The sequence below is a fragment of the Sceloporus undulatus genome, chromosome 7, assembly GCF_019175285.1.
Source record: "Sceloporus undulatus isolate JIND9_A2432 ecotype Alabama chromosome 7, SceUnd_v1.1, whole genome shotgun sequence".
Taxonomy (NCBI): domain Eukaryota; kingdom Metazoa; phylum Chordata; class Lepidosauria; order Squamata; family Phrynosomatidae; genus Sceloporus; species Sceloporus undulatus.
The window spans coordinates 20,900,375-20,922,797 of record NC_056528.1 but is presented as its reverse complement, the minus strand read 5'-3'; the positions used below and the strand labels follow the sequence as shown (position 1 = coordinate 20,922,797).

Below are 22,423 nucleotides of genomic sequence, written 5' to 3'. Positions count from 1 at the left end.
ATAGTTCAATGCTCAAACCATTACACCATGCTGCTCTGATGATGTACTTATCTGGTGTGGAGCTATAATTACTGAATAAAGGTTTACTTAGTTTTAAATACTAAAGCCTGAATTTCTCAACTTGGTCAACTGCTGCATTTGACAGCTATCCCACTTTCCCAGCTGCCTTTAAAATGTCTTGGTTTCTCTCCCCTCCAACTTTCAGCCCTTCAGGGAAACAATGGGATGTTTTACAAGATTGTTGCGCTTCAGAATTTGACACTACATCTCTATTCCTAACAGGTAAACAAAATAACAACAACAAAAAGCTCATCTGGCAAAGTGAAAACCTTTATTCAGCAGCCTTGGGGATAAAAAGAGGTTCTAGAAGCAATATTTAGGTTTCACAATTGGTCAGTGAGCCAGTTCCTGCTCTCTCCAAAAGTGGAGTTTTATCAGCTTTGATTGCTGTTTGATGTGAAAAACAAAACTTCTGTAACTTGTATTGAGAATGTTTTGCAAAATTACAAATATTTTATAGGCTTGTGTGTTTTAAATTTGAGACTAACTGGAGAAATCTCGTCTATGCTGGCCAAGGGTTAGGGAAGTTGTAGTCTGACAATTTTTCCAGGTCTCAGCACCTGAATTATGTGATATTCCTCCTCCATTATGTAGTGAAGCTATATTTCTTGAACTAAAAAGTTTCAATTCTATCACTTATCCCTTATTAAGTTACAGTTGTGCTATAATTTCTGTTCCTAGCCAGTACCATCATGAGGATTTCTTCTTTCAGTGCATCTTCCATGCAATTAGCAAAGTTGTTGACGCAGAGTTTGGAAAAGTAAGTCTAGACTCTTCCAGCCTACAAAGCCGCTGGTGTGTGTTTTAGCTGAAAACTTCAAAAGTAATGCCAATTTTGAAGTTTGCGTTGGTTTGCAAGACTGGGTTCCCAGATTTTATTGGATTTTATATTTAGTACTTAGGGATTTTTATTTTGTATTTTACTTGAAAACTCACCTCAAAAGCTTTGGAAGTTCTAGCTTGGAAACTTGGGTTTCCAGAATAGCTAGTCCCATCCTGGAAAACTAGGATGGTCAAGATTTGGTTTCCGTCAGGATGATGAGAACCTTACTCTCTAACCCTATCTAGAAATCTAAGCTTTGAAAATGCATACAGTAACACACAAGAAGTTCACAGATCCTGTAGAGCAAGAAAGTCGTCACTATATTGGCAAATGTCCAATTCCTGAGGATTAAAATTAGTTATCTGTTGCCTATGCAAATTGGTAGGTGAGATCCACTTGATCGCCTGTGAAGCAGCTTGCCATTAGCAGCAAAAAATGTTCTTTTACCAACTTGTTCCAGTGTTGTAACTACAGAGTTTTTTTTTGCAAACTATCCTTTTATAGGCAGGGTTTCTGTCGACTCCATTCTTGCAAAATGTCACTTGCAGCTTTCAGGGTAGAATCCTCCTAGGAGTAAAACCAAAGGATGTTTAAACTGTGCCCACACATGGCTTGTAACACTGACCAAGATTCATACCTCATCCTGGCTTCTATGCAGCCCAATTTCTTACAGTCAAGTTGTTTGCAAATACCAATGGTTTCTGAGAAGTTTTAGGTCCTATCAGTACATACTTGTTGAGCCAAATATTAGCTTGCAGTGTGGCTACAAGAAAAAGCTGATACCAGTAAGGCAGGGGAAGGGAAAGATTTAACCTTTCAGAGGTTTTGGGCTACAATTATCATAATCCCTTATCATTGGCCATAGTAGCTGGCTGGCATGTTTAAAGTCCCAGACTTTAAGAGAGGTTAGGATGCAGGGGAGGCATATGTAGTTCACTTGTGGCCCAAGGACTTCTACCGCTTTTGCATATCACTGAGATGCAGACAGATTCAACAGAGTGAAAAATAAAGAACTCACACAGACAATCTCAGCACTTGGGAAGTAATCACTTTCTATCCCATAGATCCACCTCACCTTGGCAAAGCAGAACCGGATGAAATGGTCAAAATTCTTCTTCTGCTGGGAGCTGTAGAACGCAGAGACTGGGATGGCAGCTAAACCCTGGGGAAGGCGAGGAATTGAGAGGAGAATTAAATCATTTTTTTCTCTCCCAAGATTGCAAGTAACCACAGATAACAACAAAGTGGTGAGATAAGGACTCTAGGAAACATCATGATTCCTTGATAATTTCTATCTATTCAGATGATATCTTTTAACGCTTTCAGCTTCTGTCCAGCACTATTGGAGGTTAACCAGTCTGCTGCCTCGATCCTATTTAATATTCCACTATTTATATGTCTCATCTGGGGCTGAATCTTAGGCACAGGGCACTTCAGCCTTTAGGGCAGAATCTGGCCCTTCTCCGGTTCGGCTGTTTAACCATGCTCTTTCCTTTTCTTAAAAATATTTTTATTGAAGATAAAAAAAATAAACACACACACACACACACACACACGTCAGGGCCATTCCATTTTGCTTAATGTCAACACTTACTTTGTTCTTGATCATCCACTCCGCAAACCGAGAATCATAGGGCTCCTCAGAATTTGCTTGATCAGGCAGTTCAATTTCTAGAAGAGAAGGAGAGAGAGAAAGAATGGTATAAATAACAGAAACTGTGGTGTGACAGAGTGCAACCATGCAATCTGGAAGCCTCCTGGTATGTTACTGCAACTGCCATTATCTCTAGCCAGAAATCCCACTGGAAGTTGCTGTTGTTAATATCCTGCCTCTTCCCCAGTTCAGGACACAACACAGCATGTTGTTGTATGTCTTCAAGTGGTGTCTGATTTATAGCCTTAACCCATGAAGATCCAGGAATGCTCAGGCAACAAATAATTCATGGAGAAGACCTGGGAATGGTTTGTTGCTGAAGCATTTTTGGATCTTTATGGGTTAAGTGCTTTTTTTATGCTTTTTCCCTCTCACTATCACTAGGTAGTGGGGTTGGGGTCTGTTTGTATGCCAGACTTACTGAATGGTGAAAGGTCTACCATCAAAAAGTAGGCGCCTTCGGGAACAATGGGCTTCATGCCGACGGCCACCAGATTCTGAATTAGAAAGTCCCGCTTCTGCTGCAGGCGTTGAGGGAGCTGAACAAAATAGCTGTCCGGCTTCCCGAAGCGCTCCAACTCTTTCTCCAATCCACAGGCCACCGCTTCCTGGAAATTTACATTGTACAACGAAAGGCTCTCTTCTATCATGCTTGAAATGCAGTAACAAAAAATTAAACTCTAGGCCCACCAGCAAACCTTGATTTTGCCATTTCATATAAGGGATGCCATTTTTATATGACACTGTATATAATGGGAGCTGAGCACTGATGGATTTTGGTAGCCACAGGGGACCCTGGAACCAAACCCCAGCAGATATAGTGGGCCTACTCTAGTTTGATATATAATTTTTGTCCATCACTCCTTATGTTGCCAACAGGCACCATTTTCTTACCTGAGCTGCTGTTGCACAATGGTATACTGAGTTCTGGTGAACCGTTCTCAGGTGCTTTAAAAGGCGATCAGGTCCTACGGTCCAGCCAACCTGTTGCCAACAACAGAAGAGAGGTGTCTATTTCAAACCTTTGGCTATCCAAGAAATCTGTTCATCACACAGTACAGTAAGCCCAAGAATGTGTACAGATGTTATTTGTCAGCCTATTGTTGGTTAGTGTTAGTTACAAACTATACTGGCTAGGGCTGATGGAGGGTGCCTTCCAGCAACATCTGGAGAGCTATATCTTACCCAATTTCTCAAAGCCAGAGTGGGATCCTTAGATCCTGAAAGCCAAATACAGCCTTTCCAAGTGTTCCATCTGGCCTTCCAGAGATAGCCATAAGCTATGGCACCATTGTTTCACGATTTCTAAAAGGCTGCCATCTATCTCCTAAGGCTTAGTGGTAGAAGGACCCAAATACTTTGAAGACACCAGATCCCATCTAATATTGGAAACTAAGCAGGTTTAGCTCTGGATAGTACTTGGACAGAAGACTGCCAACAAGTACTAGGTATTGTAGATTCCATTTCAGAGGAAGGAACTGGCAAAATCACTTCTGAGTCTTCCTTGCCTAAGGAAAGCCTATGACGTTCATGGGATCACCGTAAATTCAGAGGTGACTTGAAGGCACGCACACATAGACACAAGTATTAGTGATGTTCTAGAAGAGCTTTATGACAAAATGTGGCTGAAATGTTTGGCCCCATCTCTTCTGAGACTGAAATAGAATGGACCGTTCAAGTTTAAAGAGTTTGCTCCTCCCAAACTTGCCCCAAACTCAGTCCTCCCATGTGGGGTTCCTTACCTTCCAGCCTGTGGCACTGAAGGTTTTGCCAGCACTCCCAATAGTTAAAGTACGCTCCCACATCCCTGGCAAACTGGCTGTTAGCAATGGGAGAAAAAAAGAAGGTGAAATTTATTTCAGCCAAGGGCAAATGAAGAGATAAATTCAGGCTGGATAAGTTTATGCTGGTTGTTCTGTAGCCCAATACATTTGGGGGGCACCAAGCTAGGGTCACCCTACTGAAGGAGACTAGATTGCCCCTGCTATCAGAAAGATAACAACCAAAGAGCAAAGACCTCTGTCATCCAACTTCACTTGCCACAAGAGAGGCTTCTAACTAGATAAGTGCTACATTTCCCATTTACTTGCATATGTTCAAGCAGTCTTTTAAATTTTTAACACTCTCACTCAGTGTATCTTTTCAATATTCAGTTAATGAAGTAGATGTATCCCTGGAAAAATGGGGCTCATGAGTTGCATGATCTCTTTCCTTGGCTGGATGGTGATGGGGCTAACCCATGCAGCTACTCCTTTGCTGCAGACAGAGAAGTCTGGCAGTTTTAATATTAGAAGGGAGAGGACGGCATGGAACCACATAGAAAATAGGAAACAAGCATTGAAGGAAAAATTGCTGAACTATATTTCTGAAACCTGGGCTTGCCTTACCTATCCGGATGTGCTCATTCCCATCATAGACCAGCCACTCATATACCTCATCACTGAAGCATAGGACATCATGTTTCACACACAGGTTTGCAATGATCTCCAGCTCCTTCCGGCTGAACACCTGCCACCACATAAAGGACAAACAGAGGCACGAGAGAAGATTAGGATCCCTTTCAGATGGGGCAGTGGCAGCCATGTTTACTGTTGCCTATCAGGAGCTGCATATGCGCCTTGTCTGCCATAAAATGTTTGGAAGCTGGCATGATGCGTTATACAGTGGAAATGGCTATAGCTGAGACATGGTGATCTCAGACACAGGTGCTGAGAAAATAACAGAAGGGAGGCGAGCTCAAGTCAAGATTGTTCAAAGGGGAGAATCTAGCTGTAACAACAAAGAAGGCATGGTATGGGAACAAGACGGGAAAATTAAACCCATCATGAATTTGAAATTATGTACAGTTTAATTAGGTAATGTTAATGCTTGCTGCTTAGTTCTGGCAGTGAATGTCTCTGGACTGAATAAAGGTTTTCTGAGTTTTAACTCTTAAGCCTGAGCTTTTGAACTTGGTGACCTGCCACACTTGACATTACTTGCTGGCAACTTGTTGGTGAGTTCCAGCTAGAGCAGACTCATCCAATCAATTGCTGAATGGTTAGTCAACACATAAATAAATTTTATTAATTAAATGGGCCTATGCTATTCAGGAGTAATAACAGGATTTAGGTCTTAAATGTGTTCATACTAATAGGGAGAATGTCAAGGGAATGATCTAATTTTTCCCCCCAAAGGGGGAATGAGGGACCCACTCTCCTAGTTATCCTATTTCATCTTTTCATGAGCCACTGCTCCCAGCTGTGATTCAGCTTTCTTTTCTCATGTGATAAGGCTCTCAGTTTCTTGCCTCCACCCCATTCACAGTGTATGCATTTTTTGAACAGAAACTGAGGTTTGGGCAAAAATGATAACAATTGCTACTTAGCCTTTTCCAAACTGCAGAGTTCAACATTACCTTCCCCAACGGGTTGTTAGGAGAATTCAAGACTATGGCTTTGGTTCGCGTAGTGAACTTGGCCTCTAACTCTGCTGGATCTAGTTGCCAGTCTCTGCTTGAAATAAGCTTTCCAGTTTCTGCAACCTTCTGGAGAAATGAGAAAAGCACAGCTTAAACCTCAGTGGTGTTTTGTGAGATAGAAAGGTCTGCAAAATAACTTGAGATGACCCTTTGAGGTACACCCAGTGTTTCATTTTGTTCCCTTTTTTGTCTTTATAAAATGAACGGGATTCAACCCAGCGAGGTAAGAAGAACATGTAGAGAATTACTTGGCAGGGATGTTCACAGTGACCGTATGGGATAGGAGCCGGCCATCATCGCTGTGTTTTGCTCTGGGCTTTCTAGAAAACTTGGCACAAAACGTAAGTGTTTTTAATATGGGACAAGGGGTGGAAACCCTGAATTGGGTCCAGGCACTGTGTAAATAGCTCAGACCCAATTTGGGATTTTTGGCCTGCATGTAAACAGCAGGAAAGCCAGTGTGGCATAGTGGTTTGAGTGCTGGACTACAACTCTGGAGATCAGGGTTTAATTCCCAGCTCAGCCAAGAAACCCACAGGGTGTCCTTAGGCAAGTTATATATTCTCAGCCTCAGGGGAAGGCAATGTCAAACCTCCTCAGATCTAATCTTGCCAAGAATAGGTTCGTCTTAAGGTGGCCATAGGTTGGGAATGACTTGAAGGCACACAGCAACAACAATGTAAACACCATGAGGTGAGCCCAGGAGAAATTTTGGATTTTAGAGTATTTTGGATTTTGGAATTCCAGATAAGGGATACTTAACCTGTACCAGATTTTTTTTATGTTATCAACATACTAGAGTAGTTCCCTGAAAACTAAGCTGCAGACCAACCCAGAGGGGCTCCCAGATTCAGACAGGAATGAGCACTGGTCTAAAGACCACTATGTTGAATAGTGCTAGCCTATCACTGCTTGGCAGAAAGGGGCAGGAGGAGCTTAGAAGCCCCTTGGTTCAGATTCTTAGTCAGTGTTAAGCCAGGATTTCCCTACCTCTGTATGATTTCTTGAGAGGTGTGTGTGCTGTTACATATATTCTGTCCACTTACTAGTCGTAGAGGTATGAACACTGGCGTCCCACCAGCCATTTTCACCATTGGCTCATAGCAGTCGAAGTACGGCTCAATTATAATAACCTAGAAAATGGGAAAGAGAACATCTAGGGATTTTTAAAAAGGTTTTAATGGATTTTATTAATAAATTTGCAAACGATCAATATAATCAACACAAAATGCATTCTAAGAGCCTTGGGGGTTGTGATGACTGGGCCCCCCCCAGTCATCTGGGAACTTCTCCTGAACCATAAGGAGTTAATCAAGGGGAGGTACATGCTAATGAGCTGTGACATCATAGCTGATGCAAGGTCTAACTGACCAATCAGAGAGTAGGACCGCGAGATTCAAGAACTTTCTATGGAAAATCTTTAAAAAGGCTTGTGCAGCCATGCGGTCCTTTGTCTCTCTCCCTCTCTCCTCTGGGGGGGGGGGGACCAAGTCTCTCCCTTGATCCTCTCCTGAGGGGGAAACCAGATGCTGTCTCTTTGAGTCTGGGAGACACAGACTCAAGGGAATGCAGGTCGAGAGGCCAGGGGCCCTCCCTGCATCCAGGAACTCAAAAGGACTACAAATCCCATCTGCCGTGAGTAGTTAGGAACGTGTTAGCTAGTGCGTTTAGGCCTTTTGTTATTTTCAACAATGGCTTGTGTGAAATGAACTCTTTGCAACTATGCTTTTCTAGACCTGCATAGCAAGGTGGCTCTGCACGAATGATACCTTTTTATTCTATGCTATTTCTTTAAAATAAACTCCTTCCTTTTAAAAGTATCAGCTGTCTCTCTTTTGCTCCTGTACACGTGCCTGGACTCGGCTACTGATTGCACTGGGGTAGTACAGACAGAAACTAGATCTCTCTCTCTTTCAAGCAAGTCCCAGTGTGTGCTTGAAAAATTGACGATTCACTGGGCAGCGGGACTATAGGACCTCCAGGGCTCTCATTCTGCTCAACAGGGAGCAAGAATGGAGATCTAGGAGATCCTAGAAGGGAAAGTGTGACAAGAGGGGACTCCCTGGGAGTAAAGGGCCACGCACAGGGCGCCAAGGGCTCCAGGGAAAGGCCCCCAAGTCATCACATGGTTGGCAGCTGTTGGTGATTTCGGACTGTTGGAAACTTTGGAGATGAGATGGCTTTCAGTGTGATGCTATGAATAAGTTCTCTTCTCTCTTTCTCTCTATCTCTCCCCACACTCTCTCTCTTGTGCTCAACTGACGAAGGGTTAAGGAGAAATAGTGCTGGCTCTTTTACTCGATGTTACTCTGTTCTTTGCTCTGGGGTGAGGAGACCCTTTTCAAACTGAAAGAGGCTTGGGTTTTGCTTTTCTTTCCTGCTCTCTCTCCTTGGTGAGAAGAGAGGGAAAGGATCTGTGAACTCTTGGACTCTCCCTATCTGTTTTTCTCTCTCTGTCTTTTCCTACCTAGCGGCGGGAAAGGTTCCTCTGTGCTAAATTTCTTCTCTTTCTGTTTCTCTCTCTCCCTTTAGGACAGGTAACAGGCTTGGATTTTGTTTCCTATCTCCTCGGTGGGAGGAGAGGGAAGGAGGATTTTATTCTTTTCTTTTGCTCTGGTGTGAGGAAAAGGGGGGGGGGACCTGCCTTTTCACACAGAGAGTAGGCTTGAGGTTTTTTTTTCCCTTTGGTTCTTGGTGGGACAAGAGGGGGAAAGGAGGCACAAGGTTAGAGGACCCTGTTGCCTGTGTGTGTTGCGCTAGGAGAGGAAGGGGGGGCAAGTGTTTGCCGCAGCATCCCTTCAAGCAAACAGCCTGGGCTTGAGTTTGCTGAAGCTGTAATCTGATGGCTGGGCTACAGACAAAGGAATTGCAGTCACCAGTGAGGTTTTTCTTGTCTCTCTCCCTGAAAGGGGAGGAGGGAGCCAGAGGTCCTTTGATCTTCTGCTTGGCTGGCAAACAGGGCAATATAAGTTGGCATTTATGGCTTAGCCCTTCCGGGTATCTTGCTTCTGGTCTCTTCTCTGGCTTTCTGACTAAGGAAAGGGGAGGGGGATTTTTAGCCCACTCAAGGAGGGGCTGTTTCTTTTCTCTGGTTAAAGGAAAGGAGGGGTCAGTGGGCTTTCAAAAAATAGGACCATTTTTTTCCTGTGGCTACTGACGCCTGGAAACACCATCTAGTGGTGGAGTTGGGGAACTGCAGGAAGGGGACTCAGTTTCTTCTCTCCTTTACATTTCTGGCTCACAAAGATTGCAGCATGTTCTGCACACATCCTCACTTCACGCAAGCTATTGCTGTTGTTGTTTTTATTAGTTCTTTCGCGTGTCTACTTTATAGTTAGCAGTTAGTCTGTGCTTCTGCGCTGTGGCAAAATCGCTGCCATGGACGAAAAATCCATCCAGCCGACCTCAAGGGAGGAAGATGCCACATCGCCATCGCTCAGCAGTCAGCAGGTGGCCTCCAATCGAGATGCCACTGATGCTGTGCCACAGAACACCATGGGAGACATGCTGACAACCCTGCCACGGGAAGCAAGCTCTGAGGGGAACCTCACTCCTGTCTCCATGGATGTGGATGGCTCCAATGGTGCTCAAGCTTTCGCACTCCACCCACCTGACTCATTGGTGTCCAGGGGGGCGAGCGTGCCAAGTGAATCGCAGGCCGACAGCCTGCAGAATCATGTGCAAGACAACAAGGTGCACCATGCAAAGGAGTCCGTGGGGACACAAGGGTCCCTAGTTGGCTGTCAGCAAGCGCAGTCACTACAAGAAGCAGTCACCTCAACAGCAGAGCAGGCTGAAGAGCCTATGGGTTCTGCTTTGTTTGGCGAGGTAGGAGAGTTGCAGGTTCTGACTACCAGCCCAAGGCCAGTGGGGGCAGAAGGGGTGGAGCCGGAGGAAACCTGCACTGAGACCTCAAGTAAAGAAGAGTCTGAGGGAAGTCCAGGAGCTGTTCTTGAGAACCAGGAGGACTTCCAGGTGACACTTCTCCCTGACCTACAACCTACAGGTGAACCTGAAGCACGTTGTTTTGAGTTCCAACAACTTGACTCAACCCTATCCAAGGAGAGGGGACAGTCAGTGATGGACAATGTCCATGGTCAGATAAAGGACACTGTCGCCGACCAGCGACAGGTGTCGGCCACACCAGAAGTTATGCCAAGTGAGACCACTGTTGCTCTCCAGCAGCAGGGATGTGATATACCAGAAGAGACCTTGACATTGACTTCGGTTGTGCCTACAACACTAACAAGAGTTCGACACTCCAATGATGCTCCAGAGTCAGCATGGGACAAAGGACCTGAAGGTGGACAGATGTGTCCTACAACTCTCACCAAAGAGGAACAGCAACTTCAGGCACCAACAACGACTACAGTGTCTACATCTAAACTGCATGCGCCTTCCATCGTGAGGCACACAGAGCCTCTGACAAGCCTTTCACTCCAGGAACAACACCAGTTCAGTAAGGAGTTGAAGAGGGATCAGAGCCTGCGAGATGCATTGAAGACAACAGTGGAAGATGTTCAATGGACTGCAAAGACTGTGAGGTTTCCGAAAAAGAGACCATGGTCTTTAAGCTGCATGGACAAAATCCTTTTGTTATTTTCAACAATGGCTTGTCTGGAATGAACTCTGTAACTATGTTCTTTGACCTGCAAGGCAAAGGGGCTTTGCAAGAGTGTTATAAATTCTTTCTATCCTATTCTATTCCTCTTTAAAATAAACTTCTTTCTTAAAAAGCATCTGCTATCTCTCTGCTCCTGTACACGCGCCTTAACTCGGCTACTGATTGCTCTGGGTTAGCAAGAAAGGAAACTAGATCTCTCTCTCTTTATCCCTCACAAGTCCCAGTGTGTGGGGAGGGAGGAATTCATTCACTGGGTGGTGGCAGCGGAAAGGTCTCTTTTTTTAAAGGGATCCCCTGAGAGTAACAGTCACGCGCAGGGCTTTGCCCTCAGGGATCATCACAGGGGTCAACAAAAAGAGTTTTATAGGAAGATGATTTATTCTGGGATAGTGGTAATACTCAGAGTCCAGGGTGTTATCTGACTCTGTGGCAGCTGGTGGGACCAAGTCCAGAATCTCTCTCCAAAAAATAGTCTGATGGAACATCTATGATTTTAATGCACTGAATGCACAATCACTGGGAGCTGTTATCAGCTCCGTTTGCTTTAAATTGTACCTTCTTTGAGCTGAGCACAGGGTTCTGTCCTGGCCTGGTGTTGTTCAACATCATTATAACTAACATGTATGATGTCTAGTTTTACAACCAAAAAAAGCCAATGCAGTTCTAGGCTGCATCAACAGGAGTATAGTGTCCAGATCAAGGGAAGTAGCAGTCCCACTTTACTCTGCTTTAATCAGACCTCACTTGTAATACCGTGTTCAGTTCTGGCCACTACCATTCAAGAATGATATCAGAATATATCCAGAAGGGAGCAAGCAGACAGTCAAAGGTCAGGAAACCAAGCCTTATGAAGAATGACGTTGGGTGCGTCTGCACTGCAAAATTAATGCAATTTGACGCGGCTTAACTGCCATGGCTTAATGCTATGGAATCCTGGGATGTGTAGTTTTGTGAGATATTTAGTCTGCCAGAGAGCTCTGGTGCCACAACAAACTACACATTCCAGGGCTGCACTGCATAGCCCAGAGGCACAGCAGTTAAAGCAGCGTCAAACTACAGTACAGTATATTAATTCTGCAGTGCAGATACAGCCTTAAGGACTCATTATGTTTAGCTTGGAGAAAAGATGTTTGAGGTGATATCATACCCATCCATAAATATCTGAAGGAATGTTCTGTAGAGGACAGAATGACCTTGTTTTTTGCTGCTCCAGAGACTAGAACCAATGGATTCGAATTACAAGGAAGAGATTCCACCTAAATATTAGGAAGAACATCTTGATAATAGTAATTATAAACAATATGATAATAGTAATTATCATACTATTAAATGATAATTGTAATTATCATTAGAATAATGTAATTCTGGTTTAATGTAAAACTTTCCTATGTTTTTAATTGTACTGTTTTAATCTTGTAAGATGCTCTGAGTCCCAGAATTTGGGAAAGGGCAGGATATATATGATAATAATAATAATAATAATAATAATAATAATAATAATAATTTATTGTAAGAGTCATTTGACAGTGGAATGGCTACTTCCTTGGAGATCTTCAAATGATTGGCTAGGCAAATTTCAGAGGTGCTTTAGTTATGTATCCTGCCTGGCAGGGGGTTGGATTAGGTGGCCCTCATGGTCTTTAGCGCATGGGATTTAAGACTGGATTAAAAACACATTTTCCTGGCAAAGTTCCCGTGTAAGAAAGTTCTCCGATAGAAAGGCACAATATAGATGCAAACACAGTGGCAGCCCAAAACAGTTCGCTGCCTGAAGTTTTAGGAATGCTGCCCATGGTACCAAGCTGTTCTAAACCCATCCACTCCTCTAATTCCACATTACCTCATCTCCTTCATCCACCAAAGCCTGGAAGCAGCAGAAGAGAGACTGGTAGGCTCCCACAGTGACTAGGACATTCGTCTCTGGGTCAAGCTCTCGCCCAAGCAGTTTCCCAAACAAGCGAGCCAAGACTGCCACCAGACGTGGATGCCCCTGATGAAAGATTGGAGAAAGAGATCACATTGTGCCAACCAGGAGAAATGCAGAGTTGTAGAAATTTTATTATTCTTAAATGTGTGTCCTTGCATTCATTTTTGAGGGGCGATTCTTTATGATTATGCTTTTTAGGATGTTATCTGTATTACACATTCCATTGGTTTTATACTACATTAATAATTATAGATCAATCCTAAAGCATCCTAGTTGCATTGGAAGACCTAGAGATTCCTAGAGATAACTTATTAATCAAAACTACAAATAATCAAATCTGCAAAAGTCAAAGCCACAAATGTGGAGGGCCAGCTGTATGTTGTAAGCCACCTTGAGCAGCAGCATCACTATGGTTGGTGTCACCTCAGTGTGCTAACACATGCTGTCTCCCTTAGACTCTAGCCTACTTGCCACCAATGGCTGGTGGACTGGGACATCCAAAGAGACTGTCCAAGTCCTGGGTTCTTTTAGTCTACCTGCTTTATTCGCAAATCCCGAAAGGGTCCAGGAGCCATTGTAGAGGCGTCTAGGAGTTCCCCGTGGCATGCCAACATCATCCTGGCCAGCCTCCTTTCTGCCTTCAGGTGGGTGAACTAGGTCTTTCCCAGAAACTTAAGTCTCCAGGAAGGCAGACACCCCTTTCTGAGGTGTCTAAGAAGGCAGACATTCCTTTGTGAGGTGTCACCCAGTGCGATCTGCACCCCTTCCACTACCCTACAAGCACCCCTAACTTTGAGTTTCATTTTTGGGAGAAAGATGGAATATAAATGAATAAAATAACAACAGCAACTGCATAGAATGAACTGGCCCTAACATGCAGTCAGGATTCCTACAAATGCAAAACACTTGGCTCAGAAGTTGGGAGGGAGGATAGAAAGAAAGAGAAAGAGAGAGAAGTGGTTCTTACATACAAAAGCACGGGTATACTGGTGCATCAAGGTATCCTTTCTTCCAACAGCTTCCACAAAGGCATCCTTGACAAAGTCTGGTGGGGGGAAGTTGGGAAATCCTTGGCCTAGGTTCACTGCTTTGTGAGCAGCAGTCAAGGTGACAAACTTCACCCTAAGGAGATAGGAAGGTCACAGAATATAAAAGGAATACCATCCTCTGACAAATGGAGAGAAGGACTCTGGGTCTTGGGGCCAAACCGGATCCTCATGGAAGTTCCATGAATAACTACGCTCCCTTTCCCACTACAACATCTTGAGGTGCTTTTCCAGCTTTTGTACAGGTTTCCTTCCCCATTACAGAGGGCTGGCATGACTCTCTTAAGGCTTATCTATCTATCCATCCATCCATCATTTATTATAGTCCAGAGATGCAGTAAAATCAAATTTACAATATATCAAATAAATTAAAAGCATAGTCAATTTATACAGATTTCAGCCATTTTCCCCTAGTACAGATGTTAGCTGTTCTCTGATCCTGTTCCTCTCAGACAAAAACTTGGTAGCCACCAAAGCAGACTGGGAATCTTATCTTCTGATAAGCATCTGACATAAAATTGGACCAATTTTCTTGGTAGATTCACCATTAATGGATTAATCATATGCTACCTACTGTAAAACTCTTTGCAGAGTTCACTAAATACAGGTCGAGTCTCCTTTCTCTGGAATTTCAAAATGCAAAATAAAACCATTTTTTCTACAGGTGGCTGAGATAGGGACACCTTTGCTTTCTGATGGTTCAATGTACACAAATTTAGTTTCATGCACAGAATTATTTAAAATATTGTATAAAATTACCTTCAGGATATTTCTAGACAGTATATATGACATACAAATGAATTCTGTGTTTAGACTTGGGTGCCATCTCCAAGATATTTTATTATGTATGTATGTGCAAATACAGGTGTTTAAAAATCCAAAAATATCCAAAATCCCAAATGCTTCTGGTCCCAAGCATTTTAGATAAGGGAGACTCAACCTGTAACATTGAGCCCGTACAGACAGGCCAAAATAAAGCTGCTTCAGGTCACTTTGGAGGTATGAAGTTTAAATGATGCATGCGTCCTAAGAGGCCAGAAGCTGCGCCAAAGCCATGCTCCAGTCCTAAGATCTAGAGTGCAGCTTTGGCACAGCTTCTGGCCTCTTGAGATGCATGTATACCTCCAAAGTGGCCCAAAGCAGCTTTATTTTGGCCTGTCTGTATGGGCCCATGGATTTCCTAGTTGAACACTACAAGAGTCATGGAAATAAATTAATTGCTTTGTGTTTGAAAAAAATATTCCAAGTTTTCTGCTGCAAGAAAAAGAGAGGAAGAATAAAGGAAGAAGAAGGGAAGACGTTCCAAGTTCTGAGACAAGCGTGATGGTTTCAGAAACCATCCAGATAAGCAACAAGAACATACCAGATATTTGCATCTGTGCCCTCCAGTCTCCGAGCCTGAAGTGTCTTCTTAGACATTTTTGCCTGACAAAAGAGAAAGCAAGAGAAATGTCAAAAGTGTCATGGAAATTTCTAAAGGCTCCAGAAATAAAATCACAGAACTTAGAATCATAGGGTGTATCTGCACTGCAGAAATAACACAGTTTGACACTTTCCCATCCTACAGAAATCTGGGATTTGTATCTGTGTGAAATACAATAGCACTCTTTGGCAGAGAAAGCTAAAGACCTTGCAAAATTAAAAACCCCAGGATTCCATAGATGGAGCTACAACACTTAAAATTAGTGTCAACCTGCATTATTTCTACAGTGTAGATGCACCTCCAGATCTCATTCTATACAACTCCCACAAAGGTATACATATGCTTTATACCTGACACCTCGACACCACTTAATAATGCATCCAAAAAAGTAGTTTATATCCATGAAAATTCATTCTAAAATAAAAACCAGTTAGTCTTAAAGGCGCTGCTGCATTTTTTCTCTCCCTCTCTCCCTCCTTTTTATTTTAGAATCAGAGATGGAAGGGACCTCAAGGGCCATATAGTTGAAATCCCTGCTATGCAGGAATACACAAGAAAAGCACTCTTGAAAGATGCCTATCCAACCTTTGTTTAAAGACTTTCAAAGAAAGAGAATCCACTCTTTTTCAACTGATGAACAGCTTTTACTGTTGAGATGCTTTTCCTAATGTTTCGGTGGAATCTCTTTTCTTGTAATTTTAATCCGCTGGTTTATGTCCTAATCTTTGGAGAAGCAGAAAACAAGCTGGCTCCATCTTCTACATATCTCTAAGAGGTGGCTATCTAACTTTGTTCCCATATCTTTCAGAATTAAAAGGCTTGTGTGTCCAAGGAAAACCAGAGTTTTAAAAACACTCTGGTTTTGCTTGGCCATCTGCGCCAGAGTTTTAATTCTGAAATAATTATTAACGAGGGAGAATATAAATACTCAGAGGGACTGCAGCTGTTTGCTTTTGCCTTGGCATACTGGGAAGGACAAGATTCTGCCCTCTCCTCTCCTTTCCCTCCTGCTGAACACAAACTACTCTTGCATTTTGAACTGGCTTTACACAAATGGAAGTACACTGAGGAGAAAGAGAGGAAGGAGGAGAAGGAGAGAGAAAGTGGGACACTTTAAAAGCATCTGAAAAAGAAGAGAGGATTAATTTCGACTGTCCCTGCCCAATCAGCATAATGTTACTCACTTTTAGTATGTTCCTGCTTGTAAAATGCAACTTCAGCACATTTGACAGACAAAATGAATGCTCCCTGTACCCTGTTTCACCATCAGCAATTCTATCTCAAAAAGCCTTTCTCTCCCAACTTGTTCCACAGGTTTTGCGACACCTGAATAATAGGATAAACTAAGGCAAGGTACTGCTCTACTTCTCCCTCTCTGCTTTCTTTGTTTTACATTGGATTACTAATCCCCACTAGAATAAAACTAGTGTGAATCAAAGCAATTTGCCTTAGCCTTGACTTGCCAGTCAATGAATGATTTGGATTTAGGCCCAAATGAATGCACACTAAAAGGTAAAGGTTTCCCTTTTAACAAGTTTGTCTAGTTGTGTCTGAACATACACTGTGAAGTGTTTAAACAGAGACTGAATGGCCATCTGTTGGAATGCTTTGTTTGTGTCTTCTTGCATGGCAGAGGGTTGGACTGGATAACCCATGGGGTTTCTTCCAACTCTATGATTTTATGCTTCTAAGCACAGTATCAATGGGTCTTCAAAGATTCCTCTGCCCATCAGCTTGTTTTATTCATTTGAAACAGAAATGGAAATCATGTAGCCCTCCATATAAGATGTTAAACTGTGACACACACCATTCTTTTCCACAGCATACCTTCCAACGTTTCACAAATTAAAACCAAGACAAGTGTGGCTAAGCGACATCAGAGTATGGGAAGGGCAAGATTCTTCCCCTTCTTTCCCTCTTTCCCACTTCCCCCAATGAGTTAACTGAATGCAAACTACTTTTGCAGTTTGGACTCAGTTTGCAGCAAGTGAAATAAGCTGCGGACAAAAGGGAGAAGTGGGAGGAGGAGAGAAACTGGGGCATTTTAAAAGCAGCTGAATAAAGTGGGATGGCAGAGGATTGATTGTGACTGTCCTTGCCAAGTTGGGACCATTGGAAGGAATGCCACAGGCTGGTGTTGGCAGTTCAACATCTGGAAGTCTGTAATATTCCACATTTCTATACTGTTAAATTTCTATCCCTCTGTTCCACTAAGGAACTCAAGACGGCCCAGAAAGACCAATCTCTGTTGCAGTAGCTACTGCAAACAGCCTAATGCCACCCAGCACAATCCTCTTTCAACACCCTCCCAGTGCCAATGCTGTTTACAAGTCTTCAGCAAGACAGAGCATGAAGAAGAAAAAGGGTGGATCGGATGGGTGTAATATATTTTGTAAAAAGGAATGTCTTCGCCAGCGGGTTTGTTAACAAATAAGTCTCTACATTACTTTTATGATGTGGTGAATACCAGGAGATATTTGGCTTCAGTCACCATACCGTGGAGTGACACCAGTAAGATCCAACAGGATTATATTTCTTCAAAAGGTCACGAGTCAAAGGCAGCGGAAAGAGCTTAACCATGTCACAGCAAGACCATCTTTCTCTTCCAGAGCCATGAACCTGTATTATTTCCACCAAAGTTTTGGAGGAGCGGGGAGAAAAAGACAAAGAGGAAAAATGGGTCATGTTGTTATTACAGTCATATTACAGTAATAAACTGTCCAATTAACAATTTGTAAGCTGCTCTGAGAGCAGGGTATAAATAGAGAGAGCATCAAACTACAACTCTGGAGATCAAGGTTCAAATCACCATTCAGCCATGGAAGCCCACAGAGATTTAATCTGCACTGCAGAAATAATGCAGTTTGGTAGTTCCAACTCCAAGACTGCTTGGCACTCATCCCTATTATGTTGGCTTTGAAGGAGTAAGCTTTAGCCTTTGAAAACATTATAACATAAAGATACTTTAAAACAGTGGTTTCCATTCTTTGGATCTCCACGTTTTTGGACTTCAGCTCCGAGAAATCTCACCCAACTTGGCCAACAGTCAAGAACTCTGGGAACTAAAGTCCAGAGCATCTGGAAGACCAAAGGTGAAAACTATCACAGTGCTAAGAAATCACCAGATACTTATTATGGTATATAAAAGCATACAGAGATAAGAGATTTATAGGTCCAAAACACACTGCAGAAAAATAATCCAGTTTGAGACCACTTTAACAGCCCTGGTTTAATGCTATGGAATTCTGGGAACTGCAGTTTTGTGAGACATTTAGCCTTTTCTGCCAGAGAGCTCTGATGTCACAACAAACTACAAAGCCCAGAATTCTATAGCACTGACCCATGGCAGTTAAAGCGGTGTCAAACCAGATTATTTCTGCAGTGCAGATGCACCCATAGGTGCCAAACAATCCTGGATTTTAGGGTGCAGGTCTGGCATAAAGATAGAAATCAGTGCATCATGTAGACTGGACAATATATTAATTACACAAAGAAATGCATGAACTCAGCTGAAATCAATACTTTCATTTGGCCTTCAGGTGGAAACCCAAACTTGTTAGCAGGTATTTCTTAAGTTGTCAATTCTGCTAATCATCAATGTTGACATTATCAATATTTTGAAAACCTGGGATCACTAGATCCAACTGAGCCATGAAAATCACTGAGCTTCTCAGCCTGAATTATCTCACATACAGTATTGTGGTTTTTACTTCTCTTGGGGGCAATGCAGGAAATGTTCCTAAGAAAACAAATTTTGAGTGGGATAGCTATGGCATTTGAGTGTTGCATAATAACTCTGGAGACCAGGGTTCAATTCCTCGATCAGTCATGAACCCACTTGCTGACCTTGGGCAAGTCACACTCTCTCAGCCTCAGGCAAAGGCAATGGCAAACTTCTTCTGAACAAATCTTGCCCAGAAGAAAAACCCTTAGGACCATTATAAGTCAGAAATGAATGGAAGAAACACAACTACAAAGAACTAAATTCCCTAAAGGCAGTGAATCCTGTCTGTTCTTGGATGTCAACAACAAATATCTATGCTTGCTTTTTTTACCATTCTGTTTTGTAATAATTCATGTATTTTAAAAAGGCATCATATGTTTTAAATCCTAAGTTTCACAATGTTATGTAACAAACCTGTGCATCTCATGTGTTGCCCAGTCAAGGCTGCTGCTGCTGTTATTTGGAGGAAATTGGGTTTTAAAAAACAAAAACCTAAAAGCAGAGTCCATCTCCTCTCTCCCAAGAATCACAAGGTAGTAGCAAAAAGCATGTCTCCCAAAACAAAAGTATAAAAAGGCTCCCCTTCCCTTGCAGTATCCCTTGCAATCCCAGTCATACCTTGCAATCACAGCAGTTTCACAGCACCAGCTTCTCCATGTTTCTCAAAACAGCTGATAAGAGATTGCAACGCCTTTTCCTGGGAGGAGTCCTGGGAGGACACAGCATTTAAAGCACAAGAATATATATATATATATAAAAAGCAATGTTTTTGCTTGCATTAGAGAATGTGGTGGAAAAGTTATTTTGGTCAGCTCCAACCCCTAGAAATCCTAGCCTACTTGCTCAAGGACTTGTAGTTTCTAAACATTGTCTAAGCTCCCAATTGGCAAAGGGGTCAGGCAAGGCTGCATTTTATCACCCTATTTGTTTAACCTCTGTGCAGAAAAATGTCATATGAAGAGCAGCCTTGGACAAAGAAGGAGGAATGAAGAAAGGAGGAAAGAAGATCAAGAATCCAACTTATGCAGATGACACCATACTGCTAGCAATAAGCACCATAGGCTTGGGACAATTTCTAAGGAAAGGTAAAGAAGAAAGTGCAAAGGCAGGCTCACTGCTGAACGTAAAGAAAACAAAAGTAATGATCAGGGAGGATCTACATAAATTCAACTTAGGCAATTAAGGAATAGGTATAGTTAAAGAGTTCGCCTACCTTGGATCAACAATTGATCAGAACAGAGACTGCGGTCAAGAAATCAGAAGATTAGGAATAGGAAAGGCAGCCATGAAAGAGCTAGACAAGATCCTAAAGAGTAAAGCTATACAAAGGGACACTAAAGTTAGAATTGTCCAAGCCATTGTATTCCAGGGTGACCAGATGTCCTAACCACAAAGGAGGACAAGGCACCACCAAATGTAGGACGTTCCATAAAAATGGGAGGGGGGGCAAGACCAAATTAAAGCTACAAAAACACTCACAGAAATAGAATTCAAAGTTATAGCTGTATTGGTCTGTAGAATCGGTATGTAGACTCTACATTGTAGAGAAATCTTGCAGCACCTTTGAGACTAACAGGAATATAAATCCATGCATCTTAGTCCTGCTAAAAAATGGAGGACATTTCAGGATTCCTCCTGGATAAGAAGCTGAAATGTACAACATGTCCTAGAAAAGGAGGACCTCTGGTCACCCTGTTGTATTCCCCATCATCATGTACAGATACAAGAGCTGGACAATTTAAATGGATAAGGAGAAAATCAACTCATTCGCAATGTGATGCTGGAGAAGAGTGCTGAGGATACCAGGGACGGCCAAAAAGACAAATGGGTCCTTGAACAGATCAAGCCTGAGAGATCTCCTTGGAAGCCAAAATGATCAACCTGAGGCTGCCATACTTTGGTCACATCATAACAAATCATTAGAAAATACAATAATGTTAGGAAAGTTGGAGGGTAATAGAAGGAGAGGAAGACCACAGGCCAGATGGATGGACGCAATCGGAGAGGTCACAGAACTGGATTTGCAGTCGTTTGAGGACAGGGGGTCTTGGAGATGTCTCATCCACAGGGTCACCTTCAGTCGGGGTTCATCCGACGGCAGTTAACAAGCTGGGAGATGAGTTTTATCAAATGGCAGAACTGCAGAAGTGTAAGGGATCCCCAGGGAGTCATATAGGTTGCATCTGCACTGCAGGATTAATGCAATGTGAAGTCAAAGGCTTCCATGGCTGGAATCCATATTTCTTGTGGGGTTTTGGGGCTATGTGGCCGTGTCTGGGAGAGTTTGTTCCTGATGTTTCACCAGCATTTGTGGCTGGCATTTTCAGAGAATGCTGGCATGAGAGTGAGTGGGATGTGTGCATGTGTGTACACACACACACTGTGTGACCTTGTTTTTTACATGTTACAAGTTGTTTACATGTTAATCTCTGTGTTGGTCTGAATTGCAAGGCCTCAGGGTATATATTTAATTAATGAACCATTGTCTGCGGGGAAGTCCATAAACACTTGGACAACTTCAACAAGAGAAACTCTTAAAATAAAGAAAGTTCGGTTACCAGTCCTGAAAAACATCAAAATCAAGAAGCAATCCATGCAAATGAAAACCACCCACAAAACCACAAATCCCAGGATCCCATAGCATTGAGCCGTGGCAGTTAAAGCAGAGTCAAACTACATTATAATCTGCAGCGTAGATGCAGCCGTTTATAAGAATGGTTGACTCTGATGCAGAAACCTCATAAAAGGTAGCCGCAAGGATAATGGCTCGGTTTAAAAGCTTTGGCTTCTTATGTTGTGTTTACACAATGAGAATGGTTGCTTTTATAACACTGAGATTAGAGACAACCTACTTTAAGTCTATAATGTTTAAGCTAAAGAAGGCTTCTGTTTAGAAGAGGCAAGTCTCTGAATACAGGCTTCATAGTGGTTGTTAAGTCAATAGTAGGTCTATTGACTTATTTAGGCTTCAAGAACTCAGTGTTTACATTGCAGCCCACATAATTCCTCAGACAGCATGGCTTTGCATCCTGCTGCTCTGCAAACAAGAAAAAGCATATTTTATGGTGAATAAATAATTATTATTATTATAATAATAATAATTTTATTTACAACAATATACAATTTACAATTGTTTACAACAAAAGATAAAATAACAATAAAAAAGTAAAAATTTACATCAATCCCCAAACCCTCTGGGCCCACAACAAACTCCAACTCCCAGAATTCCATAGCCATGAGCCAGAAAGAGCTAAAGTGGCACCAAACCCGGTTGTTTCTCCAGTGTGGATGCAGGCAGTCATAAACTGCCTGCACTCAATGCTATGGAATTCTGGGGATTGTAGTTGTGGCACCACCAGAGCTCTTTGAAAGAGAAGACTAAATGCCGCACAAAACTACGCTTCCCAGAATTCCATAGCATTGAGCCAGGGCAGATAAAGCGGTGTCAAAGTGGATTATTTCTGCGGTGTGGATGCAGCCTCTTGTCTTTTAATGGGGACTATGCACCAGAGGTCTGAGTCTTCAGATAACTGCAGGCTAACTGGATTATTTTAATTGGTTTTAAAAGTTTTGTAGTAAAGCTTTTATTAATTAAACATTAAAAATAAATATTAATATTTTTATATTCTACTTTTTGTTGAAACAATCAAGTGCTTTTTATCAGGGTTTTGCCTGCAAACCT

General features: G+C 42.5%; 1 protein-coding gene across 4 annotated transcripts; it reads right to left on the bottom strand.

Moving 5' to 3' along the window:
• Positions 1-309: 309 nt before the first annotated feature.
• Positions 310-21,768, bottom strand: KYAT1 (kynurenine aminotransferase 1). 4 transcript variants are annotated; one of them, XM_042478958.1, is made up of 15 exons: positions 21,594-21,768; positions 19,360-19,450; positions 17,514-17,636; positions 14,958-15,019; positions 13,520-13,670; positions 12,462-12,611; positions 7,044-7,130; positions 5,935-6,063; positions 4,925-5,045; positions 4,280-4,356; positions 3,432-3,521; positions 2,959-3,145; positions 2,478-2,554; positions 1,959-2,045; positions 310-1,450 (listed from the first exon to the last, which is right to left on the bottom strand). In XM_042478958.1, exons 3-15 carry the CDS (start codon positions 17,595-17,597, stop codon positions 1,382-1,384), a joined length of 1,371 nt encoding a protein of 456 aa, XP_042334892.1. In that variant the 5' UTR covers positions 17,598-17,636; positions 19,360-19,450; positions 21,594-21,768; the 3' UTR covers positions 310-1,381. The 4 variants fall into 4 exon arrangements, with proteins under 4 accessions (XP_042334892.1, XP_042334893.1, XP_042334895.1 ...); XM_042478959.1 differs by lacking the exons at positions 19,360-19,450; positions 21,594-21,768 and adding an exon at positions 19,156-19,288; XM_042478961.1 differs by lacking the exons at positions 19,360-19,450; positions 21,594-21,768 and having other exon boundaries at positions 17,465-17,594.
• Between the last annotated feature and the right edge of the window lie 655 nt (positions 21,769-22,423).